General features: G+C 33.0%; 1 protein-coding gene across 1 annotated transcript in view; it reads right to left on the reverse strand.

Annotated features, from left to right (window-relative positions):
- LOC124233810 (low-density lipoprotein receptor-related protein 1B-like) overlaps positions 1–12,240 on the reverse strand; it is a 792,861-nt gene that overhangs the window by 649,304 nt on the left and 131,317 nt on the right. The window contains exon 15 of the mRNA XM_046651030.1: positions 10,534–10,716. Within this exon, the coding sequence (XP_046506986.1) occupies positions 10,534–10,716 (183 nt within the window). The remainder of the gene's footprint in view (positions 1–10,533; positions 10,717–12,240) is intronic.

A 12,240-nucleotide genomic window follows, 5' to 3' on the forward strand; every position in this document is an offset into this window, starting at 1 on the left:
AGAAATGGCCTTGTCAGTGTCTTATAGTGATTTCCATCCTTTAAATTGCTGCAAGGTATTCTACTATATGGATATACCACAATATTTGTACCTAGTACCCTATTTCGGCCTCCTCAGGTCTTTTGCAATATATAGCTATTAAAAACAATCTAGTGGTGAGGCTGGCCCAATGGCATAATGGTTGAGTTTGCATGCCCTCTTTGGCTGCCCGTGGTTGCTGGTTTTGATCCCAGATGCAGACCTAGCACTGCTCGTCAGGCCATGCTGTGGTAGCATCCCACATAAAATAGAGGAAGATTGGCACAGATGTTAGCTCAGGGCCAATCTTCCTCACAACCCCCCCCCCCCCCCAAAAAAAACAATTCAGTGGCACTTAGCTCAAAAAAAGATTCTGAACAGCATATGTCATTAGGCAAATACAAATTAAAACGAGATACCATCACACACCTATTAGAATGGTGAAAATCCAAAACAGTGATACGCCAAATGCTGGCAAGAATGTGAAGCAACAGGAACTCCTCATTCATTGCTGGAGGGAATTCAAAACTGTACAGTGATTTTGGAAGACGGTATGGGAGTTTCTTAGAAAACTAAACATACTTTAACCATATGATCCAGCAATCACACTCCTTGATAGTTATTAGGAGAGTGAAATTATTCCTTATGATACTATAGCGGCACTTATCATTATTCATTTGTCAAGACCAACAGTGAACCTTAATGTAACCTATGGACTTTGAGTGATAATGACCTATCAGTGTAGGAATGCAAATTCATCAATTGTAACAAATGTACTATTCTCTTATGGGATGTTGATAGTGAAGGGGGCTATGTATATGGAGGTGGCGGGGGTATATGAGAACTCTCTGTTCTTTCCTCTCTATTTTGCTGTTATCTAAAACGGCTTTTAAAATTGAAGTCTATTTAAAAAAAAAAAAGCCATCATAGAAATTTTACTGACTAGTACATGCCGTTTCATTCAGTTCTAAATATTTAAATACGTGTATTATGATTTCTTCATTAATCCATTGATTATTTTGAAGTGTGATTTTATTTTTCATGTGCGTGGCTTTCTCACCTTTCTAATGCTGTTTTCTAACTTAATTTTTGTGTATGGAGAATACTTTCTTTAAATTGTCAATTATTTCAAAATTTTAAGACTTTTTTTGGAACCTGACATGTGGTCAAATTTGAAAATATTTTGTGTGAGTTGGGTGTGCATGTAAGGGTCTCTATATATCTATTTGTTTAAGCTTATTAAACATTATTTAAATCTAAAAAATTTAAATGATTATCTTTGTATATATCACTCCTCAAATGCATTAAATATGTTTGTATGATAAATTCTTAGAGGTGGAATTGTAGGGAAAGCATATGCACATTTTAAACATTGATACATATTGCCAAACATCCTTCCATGGGGCTTCACTGGTATCCACTGACATCAAAGTGCCTACCTCATTTACTCATACCAATATAGGATATTATTGGTTTTATTAATAATCATCAATCCCATATTGAAAAAAGCACAATCTCACTATAGTTTTGACTTTCTTTTATGGGTCAGGCTGATTGTCTTTTCACATGTTTAAGAACCTTTTATCTTTCTTTTTCCACAAACGTTGCCCACTTTTATATGGGTTGTTGCTCTTTTTAAAAATGATCTCAAAGAGCTATTGTGTATTAGGGCATCTAATTATTTGTGATCTGTGTTGCAAATATTGCTCCCAGTTTATTCTAGATTAAATGTCTATATTATTCTGTATTATTGCTTCTTCTTTCATTTCGGACCATGTTTGTTTTTAAATGGAGGGTGGTGTTTGTCACGGTGAATTATTATTTTAATATATTGCTGATTTCCTCATATTTTATCTAGAATGATGGTAGTAATGGTCATCAGAGAGATGGTTTGTAATTTTCACATGTATGAAAAGTCCTAACTTTTAGGGTTGTAAAATCAATATTATGTTGCTCAAAAGAATAACCTAAAAGCTTTTATTCCTTTCAAATGCTCAGGAGGAGATGAAACAGCATTGTAACAATGTTCCTTAAATATCTGGTAGAATTTTTCAGCTGGACTTGGAGATTTTGGTGGAATGGTGAGAGGGGAAAATATTGATCATTTTTTTCTATTTTTATAAAATAAATTGCCTATTTTTCTTTCTAGAGTTAATTTTGGAAATGTATATTTTTCAAATTCATGATTTTATTAATACAGATTTTTAAATTCATTTCTATGATGCTACATAGATAGCTTAACTTTTATAATTTCCTCAGCATCTGTGATTATTTTTCCATTCTCATTTCACGTACTGCACTTTCAATGTTTTTTCTTTATTAGTTCAGTTAATGTATTAGCCATGTTAGTTATTCTTTCAAAAACCTGGTTCTTGAATTTTCCAATTATGCTATTTCTCTTTCTTCCTTCTAAATTAAAAAAATAATCTATTTTTCTGTTTTCCTTTTCCTTGTTTTGTTGTTATTTTCTAACTTCTTCAGTTAAACACTGCATTAGTCAGAATAAGCTATGCTGCAGTAACATATTCTGAAATCTGGTGGCCTAGCTCAATATAAAGTTCACTGCCTGTGCACATAAAATTTTATAGGGTCAGGTAGCCTTCCTCCAACTTGGACGTATGCCCTCTAGACCCATTTTTAAAAAGACCCATTTTGAAAGGTCACTGGGGCAAGAGAAAAAATAGTGGGAGGATGCTCGCTATAGCTTGATTGCCTTGGCATGGAAGTGCTATAGTATAGCAGCCCCCTTTATCTATGGTTTTGCTTTCCATGGTTTCAGTTACCTGTGGTTGACGGTGGTCTGCAAATATTAAATGGAAAATTCCAGAAATAAACAATTCATAAATTTTAAATTGCGTCCTGTTCTGAGTAGCATGATGAAGTCTCTCACTGTCCTGCTCTGTCCTGCCTGGGAAGTGAATCATCCCTTTTTCCAATGTATCCACCCTGTATACACTACCCGCCCAGTAGTCACTTAGTAGCCATCTTGGTTATCAGATGGACTGTCTCCATATCACAGTGCTTGTGGTCAAGTAACCTTTATTTAATAAGACTCAGTAATGGCCCCAAAGTACAAGAGTAGTGATGGTGGCAATTTGGGTATGTTGAAGAGAAGCCGTAAAGTGCTTCTCTGAAGTGAAAAGCTGACAGTTCTCAATGTAATAAGGAAAGAAACAAAAAATCGTATGCTGAGGTTGCTAAAATCGATGGTAACTTTTAATACTGTATATAATTATAATTATTTTATTTTAGTATTTTTTATTGTTAATCTCTTACTGTGCTTAATTTATAAATTAAATTTTATCATAGGTATGTACGTATTGGATAAAATAGTATATACAGGGTTTGGTACTATCCATGGTTTCAGGCATCCATTAAGGGGCTTGGAATGTAGGAGCGTACGTATCTTGGAAACTGGGGGTTCAGTTCCAGGCCACCGCAATAAAGCAAATATTTCACTAAAGTGAATCACACAAATATCTGGTTTCCCAGTGCATTCAAAATTATGTTTACACCATATTGTAGTCTAAGTGTGCAATAGCATTATGTCTAAAAAAATGCACACACCTTAATTAAAAAATACTTTATTGCTAAAAAATGCTAAGCATCATCTGAACCTTCATTGAGTCATAATCTTTGTGCTGGTCGAGGGTCTTGTAAAAAACGCAGTATCTGTGAAGCCCAATAAAACAAAGTGCAATGCAATGAAGAATACCTGTATCCCCCATGATAAGAGGGGGACTACTGTAGTAATTTCTACTAACAGCCCATTGACCTAGTCACTTGGCCCCAATCTAAGTGCAGGAGAGTTGAGAAATACAGTAATGTGTAAGGAAAATTGGTGAATATTGTCTCTGCTACATAATGTTAAATAATTTATTTTTGATTTTTAATTTCTTAATGTAAATATAGGTGTCTCAAAAGTCTTAGAGCAGTTTTAATCTTTAATTACTCTAGAAATATAAATGCTACAAGCATAAAAATCACTTGAAAGTTTATTTAAACTTCTTATAGTTTTGTAAATTGAGTTTTAATTACATATAATTTTGTAAATTTTCAATAAAGCATTTTTAATGTTACTTTTTTCAGTACTTCTAATTGAAGATGGCAAACTAGTAGGAAAATTTAAAAATTTTTTATTCAATTCACAAAACTAAATATTATATTATATACTATACATTAAAAATAAACTTTCCAATGTTGCCTTTTGTAATTTTATAGCATTTACACTTCTAAAGTTGTTAAAGCTTAAAAATACACAGAGTTTTGGGACATCCTGCATATAAACTTAAAAAGTTATGATTTTTTCCTTTGAACAATGTATTGCTTATACTCTATATGTTCTGATATGTATGTATCTTTATTTTTGAAAAGCTCTATAATTGCAGTTTGATTCCCTGTAGAATTAAAGTGTTTATATTTTATTATTAAATTTTCAAGTGGAAAGGAGGTTTACTCTTCACAACTACTAGATTTTTTGTACTATCATCAAGGAGTTTTGTCTGTATTATTTCTATTTCTTGGAATTTATTGAATTTGTTTGTGACAAGAAACGCTTATTTAAAAAAAAATTTAGGGGCTGACCCAGTGGCATAGTGGTTAAGTTTGGCGTTGTTTGCTTTGGTGGCCCAGGTTTGTGGGTTTGGATCCGGGGTGTGGACGTACACCACATATCAAGCGATGGTGCGATGGTGTCCCACATATAAAATGGAGTAAGACTGGTACAGATGTTAGCTCAGGGCCAACCTTCCTCACTTAAAAAAAAATTCATCAGCCTTTTAAAGGAAGGTTTATTTTTTGCCTTCTAGGAATAGAGCTATGTCTTTATTACTTTGACTTAAACATTAATTATTTAGATCTTCTACATTCTTTTTTATTTTTCTTCCACTTAATTTTTCATGGGCTAAAATAAATGAATAAAATTTCTTGCTCCTAATATAGCTTTCTGATCTTAGTTTCTGAAAGTTTTGCCATGTAAAATCTGATGTTATTTAATGTAAAATATTTAAGACTGCAAAAACTTTATTGTAAATTGAATTTTTATCATTAAAGCATGTTTTTCTTAGTCTCATCAGTTTTATTTTGGTCCTTAAACTTATGTCTCTCACTAAATTCTATTTTCTTATTGCTCTAATAATTTTATTAGTGAGGCTTTATGTGGAAAAATGCCTTATGTTTTGCGTGTCTAAATTATCTAGACTAATATTTTAGCTGGGTATAGAATACTTGCTGGAAAGTGTTTTTGCTTTAGCTTCTAATTACTCCAAAATCTCGTTGCCTTTCTTAATATGATCTTAGATAATCTGATTTCCTCTCTGGTAGTTTTAGTATTTGATGTTCCGCCATTTCAAAATGGCTTATAGAGGTTTGGGTTAATTTAATTAACTCTACCCAGAAGTCTGAATGTACTTCTTTCTGAGGAATCAAGTTTTTCAATTCAGGTAAACCTTAGCCATTCTGTTTGTGTGTGAGTGTTTGTTTTTTCTGTTCATACCTATATTCTGTCGTGGAATTTCTTTGAGTCTCTGTTGTAGCCTTCCAACCACATATCTTGACTACCTCATTCTTACTTTTTAATTTCTTGTCTTTTCCTCTGTGATACTTTCTGGGTGAACGATATATTATTTTTCAGTTCACTTTTTCTGTGTCCAGTATAGAGTTGGTTTTAAATTTCATGTTGATATATTTCATTCTCAAATCTAATACATCTCATTCTCCAACTTTTCCTGTTACAATTATTCTGTCATCTAAATCTATATCTATATTTATGTATCATTTATCTCTCTGCCTATTTATGTATATTCTTGTTCATTTCAGGGATGCTGTTTTCTACTTTTTTGTCTTTGAGGATTTCAAATATACTTATTTTAAACCTTTTTTACAAAGATATTTTTATTTAATCTTGAGTAAATTCACAAATATTATATATTACATATATAATATATGATATCTATATAAAATATATAACATTTTATAATGATTGATTTTGATGGCTGGTTTTATGAGTTTTCTTCTTGTATTTTAGAATTTTGATTTGCAATCTCATCTTGGATAGGAGTTTTTAATTTTCTCTCTATGTGTTTATTTGCCCCTATATATAGGCATTGCTGCTTTCTCTTCAGCCCACCCTATACCACCAACACTCTTGGTTCAGAAACACATCTTATATTTGTCTTTTTGTGGGATTCTATCCCAACGTGATATTGGATTTTTATCAAATTCAGTCTCTAAGCCAGCCAGAAGCTTGGCTGATTGCCATGCCTATGTCATCCCATCTCTCTATGTACACAACTCATTTAAGTACCATCTTAGACAGCAAACAGCAGCAATTTTTTTTTTTTTTTAATTCTCCTTTCAAAAGCAAAGAAGTCCTATTCCATTTTCTGGTTTCTAGCAGCAAGCCTGCTTCCAGTCCCCAACTTCATGTGGGACAGGTTTATTTTCCATTAAACCTGAGATCTAAACTCCATATTCAACCCAATCAGGCATCCAGTTTCAACGCAGATCACCATTTGTTATTCTGTTTTATATCTGTTCCTCAGAGATATATTTTGTTTGTTAATAAGGCTACATCTCTTTCATTATCTCCTGTTATATTTTATCATCACTTCTGTGTGTTTTTAGAGTGGAGAGAGGATTCAAAGTATGAATTTAAAATTCCATCTTCATATGAATTTCCTTTTCACACCTTCTTAATGACATTGGAGTAGTTCATTGTGTGAATGAACTGTAATTATTAAGTAGTTCCCCTCTTAATAGAAAATACATTATTTCTTTCTTTTTCTTTTTGCTATAGAAGCAAAAACACTGCACTGAAAGTCTTTATTCATGTGTCTTTATACTCCTGCTGTTCTTTACATGAATTTCTAGAAGTGGGAAGGATGGGTCAAATTTACATTGCTATCAATAGCTGGAGGGCCTCTTTTCCCCATAACCTTGCCATCACTGTATAATATCAAATGTCTCTTTCCTTTTTCAATCTGAAGAATGGAATTTCTGAGTTTCTTTGCCATGAGGAGTAAACTTGAAATTTCCTTCCCACATACCCCAGCTGTAATGTAATTGTAATTTGCTGCTCTAGGACCTGAGAGACTAGATGTCAGAGAGTGTAGTCCTTGGTCAAAGATAGGTTCTTTGAGATTAGAAGCTCCTAAATGATAACAGTTGCATGGTACTTTAATTTAGCTGTCATTCTCTTCTTTATAGGAATAAAGAAACTTATTAATGTGCCTACATTTTAACACCAATAGATGGCAATTTATGAATTCTAAAAAGCCGTTTTAACCACCAAATGTAAATTAATTATCCTGAAAACTTTTAAATGCCCAAGTTAGCATTTACAAAGCTTTGAAAATAAATATGAACCCTGAATTGAACATCTTGGGTAGTTTAAAGATCTTTTAGCTTGTAAAACTGGGAATTTAATTAAAGTAAATTTTAATATATCAAAAAGATTATAGATGTGCACATATTTTTAATCCGTTGTTTATATTTGTGGTTTACTTTAATGCCTGCAATGTTCATAAAGGTCTATCCTAAATATGGATATGTAATTGTGAATTATGACTACTCAAATAGTTTGAAACATTATGGCTTAATATATTTAAGCCACACATTAAATTAGAATCAGATCAATGGTTACATTATTACCTTTCACATTTCTCTTTTATTTTTTTACTTTTTACTTGTTTATTTTTTGTAAGAACACTTACATTCTACTTTTTTAGCAAATTTCATTGTACGATACTATCAACCATAGTCACCTCGTTATATCACATTTCTCTTTTAAAATGCAACATGAGTTTTATCACAGTTCTGCTTTTTTTTACATTTAATTTTGGTTTACATGATGACTATTTCATACAAAAATCTCAAGTTTTAGTAATATTATTAAATGGATAATCTGAATCCCAAGTCAACATACACAAAAATATCTTTCAGAACCCAATTCTCCAAAGATAGTCAGGATCAAAATATGCTACCTCAAAAATATGCCACTTTAGCATAAGAATTATTTTGAACTGAAGGCATTTGAAATTCAAAAGATATAGAAAGAAGCTTTCTTGGAGCTTCTCCTATCTGACTAAAACTTCTGAGAACTGAAGACTGCCGTAAATCTCTTTCGCAGGGAAGTTTTACGGCCATCAGGAAGATGGAAAGTCAGTTGCCAAGATGGACCTCTTCCGTCCATTTTCCCATATTTTACCTTCCCACAATTTGTGATCCCTAGAAACTCAAAGTCCTTTACTTTTGTCTTGTTACTTCTCTACAAATTTATTGTTCTTTGCTAAGACGCTATGTAAGTCCAAGTTCTAGCTACCTCTTAGAGTTACTCATTGCTGAGTTCTCCCATATGTATGCATGATGCATGTGTTAATAAACTTCTGGGTTTTTTTTCTTGTTATTTTATCTTTTGTCAGTCTAATCTACAGGGCCCCAGCCAACAAATCTAAGATGGATAGAGGAAAAAAACTTTTTCATTTCTACATCAGCCATCCTCATCATCTTTAGATTCATTTTTAAGTTGAGTCATATTCAGAGGAAGCTGTTTCATAAGAGTTCATTGTAAAATACCAATAAATGCATATAAGATAAATCACAAGCACTCGAAATTTTCTATTTACTCAACTCTGTTATTTATCATGTATGTGCTTTTTCCTCATATTTTCTGTGATAGAAAGTTAAAACCAGTTTTTATTAACATTTAGCTTTTTGAACTTATTTTGTTATGAAGCTATTTATAATTTCTTTCTTTATAAACAAATCGCAGCCTGGTTTTATGTTTCACCACTAAATTTGCCGAATCTTAACAGCATATTCAGTTAGTTTTAGTTCAGGACTTTCCATGTCAGTTCATATTTTGCTCTACCTTGGCCTTGCCAGTTCTTTATTCAAATACCTGTTAAAGACTGTTATCTAATATATTTCAACATTAGCCCAATAAAGCAAATGCCAGAAGCAACAGGGGGAACAATATACACTATATATGCTTAGAATAATGTTAACCTGAGTCAAATAATTGGCTCTTTGGCACTAGAATTAGCCTACGAAATAAAAACTTGCTTATTCAGTCAATAATTTGTTCAGCAAGTTATTAATCTGTTAATTTCCAATTAATATAATGTGTTCCAAAAAATAATTTCTAAACTTAAAATCACTTTCTTCTAATCAATAACTGCAAAACTAAGACTTTTCATGTAACAATTGAACAGAATCATATGATTGTTAAAAATATTGCTGGAAAAATAACCATTTTGGAAACACAATTCCCTCCTAGGGATGGGTGTAAGGAAGTTATTTATCTACGACAATGTCAGCTTTTCTTTCTTTCTTTCTTTTTTTTTTTTTTTTAAAAGATTGGCAACTGAGCTAATAACTATTTCCAATCTTTCACTTTTTTCCTTCTTCTTCTCCCCAAAGCCCCCCAGTACATAGTTGTACATTCTAGTTGCGGGTCCTTCTGGTTGTGCTATGTGGGATGCTGCTGAAGCAGAGCATGCAAACCTAACCACTAGGCAAGGGGGCTGGCCCCCTATTTCTTTATTTTTAATTTGAATGCTGAATTGTAATCAGGAGAAGCGTTCAAGGAAAGAACACAATTTCTTCTTATACCTTTAAATGCCCATGGGCCATGCAGTTTCCAGAGTGTTTGCTCACTCACAGCTGTGATAACTTTTCATTTCTACCTTTTGGTTGAAATACTTAATAGGGAGCAAAATGAATTACTAAGAGCTCATGATTAAGCAATTCAAAAACAATTTCACACTAAAAGGAAATTCCAGGGACCGGCCCATGGCCAAGTGGTTAAGTTCGCGCGCTCTGCTTCGGCAGCCCAGGGTTCGGATCCTGGGCACAGACATGGCACAGCTCATTAGGCCCTGTTGAGGCGGCATCCCACATGCCACAATTAGAAGGATCCACAACTAAAATACACAACTACATACTGGGGGGATTTGGGGAGAAAAAAGCAGGTGGAAAAAAAAAAGAAGATTGGCTACAGTTGTTAGCTCAGGTGCCAATTTTAAAAAAAGAAATTCCAGAGATGATTCCAAAATACTACCTGAAATCTACATAAAATTCTTTCCATGGGTTATTTGGATGAAGATACCAACCATTTCACAAATTGTAGCACAATAGTTAATTGTGATCTATTTTTCTCTAAATTTCAACTCATCATCATATAGAAAGGGAAATAAGTTAGTTTATCATGTCAGGTGGAACTTACTGTATGTAAGAAAAAATGGAAAAGTCATAATAATAGAAAACCTTCATTAAAAAAATCAAATCCTAGAGACTCTCAAAACAAATCAAATATATGAATGGCAGCAATCACCTTCATCCTAATTGAATCCAGCAACAGCACAATAAAATTTAGGAGACCAGTTGAAAATAAATGTATATAATTCTGTCTTTCATTGATATTCACCCTCATTAAATTTTATGGTGAAGATTTATCTATGGAAAAGGGAACATCCAGGAAACCCAAGGTAAAAGCTGGACCCAGGTTCTGCTTACCTGTACTATGACAGGAAAACTTGGTTTTGTGATCACATAATCGTAAGGTACCATTGCAGCCTTTTTCATCACTACCATCTTCACAGTCTTTTTCCCCATCACAGCGCCACAGATCAGGAATGCAATTTCCATCAGGGTGGCACTGAAATTCATTCCCATTACAACCAGCAGGAGAACGAATCTCTTAAATTGAAATGAGGGAGAGAGAGGCAGAAGAGGGAAGACAAAAGAGAAATTATGATTTTACTTGATGATAATTTTTTCAATTTTTTTCTTTCTTCAGGAATTATTATGGTGTTAGAGAGAATATATTTTTACTTCAGTTGTTTAATAGCTGTAATACTCTGGTATTTTTTAATTCATTTAGAAATGTTAATAATTATAGAAAATGATGATGTTTCTTGCCTCCCACAGAATTCCTGAAAGTGCCATGAACATTAGAAAAAAGGGAAAGAGCAAGAAAGACAATGTGTGGATATTCTGCTGTAATTTTAATTAGTATATGAAGAATGACATCTTTGAAGAGCTTTTCTCTATGGCTCACAAAAGAGATTTCACATTCTACACTAAGTGTTAAGACTTTAGTTGATGTTTTGACATTTCTCTACATAATTTTTTTCAGATTATTAAGAGTTCACCAACCAAAATATAGTAAGTACACTCTAACAAAATCTTTGAAGAATAGCAACCAAAATTTTGAAAACAAACAAACAAGCACACAAAAAACCCTATAATAAATACAAATTCTTCAGGATGTAAGATTTCAATGCCTGGAGTCAGAACAGACATGCATAAGAATTTAAAGAGGCACTATACTTTCAAATTCAATTTACCAATTAGTAATTCATACAGTACCCAGATAACACCAGTCCTTAAAACGTGATAACTACAAATACAGGTTAAATCCTGCATAGTCCAAATCATTCTCTTTGATATGTAGAGTTTTCATGATTAAACAAAATACTTGCATGCATATACACAATAAATAAATATGGTAGAGTCTCTGCACATTCAGAAGATATGTATAGAATGTGATATAGCAACTTCCCACTATATTTAATTTAGCACCTGTGGCATGCACTATTTAGTAGTATGGCTTGACCACTATGGTGGTAAAATGCTGGGACAGGTTTCATAAACAAGATATTGTGAAGTCTTCAAACCTAGGATCTTTTGAATGGTAACTTGAAAACCCTAGGTGATTTCAATAGTCAGGAAGAAAAAAGGAGATAAATCAAATGGAGCTCCAAGGCCCACTCAGCTGCCTAAGTAACTCTATGGTGAAGAGGCCAACTTCCATGCAGCAGTGAAATGGCCTTTCTTCCTTTTCCTACTACTTAACTTTTCTTGAAAGTGAAACAAAGCAAACCTTGGCTCAGTTGAATTTTATAACCTGTAGTTATAAACCAGTTGTAACTGTAGCTCAACCAATAACACATAAAAGTCATATTTCAGGTAATTGTCACTCAGTGATTCCAAATACCTAATAAAGAATGGAAAGGATAGTGTCTTGATTTTTCTACATTCTCTAAAATAAGAGTCGAAGACTGACAGTTCATATATTGAATCTGTACCTCAGTATGTTTAATTTGGCAAATAACTGTTGACCTTTGAAAAGTCTGAAGATTTTCTATAAAAATCTAGATTTTCCAGTTCCTTGAAAAGTAAGAAGATTCTCAGGCTAGCCTCCTTGCAGAGTAACAACTG

The sequence above is a fragment of the Equus quagga genome, unplaced genomic scaffold, assembly GCF_021613505.1.
Source record: "Equus quagga isolate Etosha38 unplaced genomic scaffold, UCLA_HA_Equagga_1.0 251_RagTag, whole genome shotgun sequence".
Classification (NCBI taxonomy): Eukaryota; Metazoa; Chordata; class Mammalia; order Perissodactyla; family Equidae; genus Equus; species Equus quagga.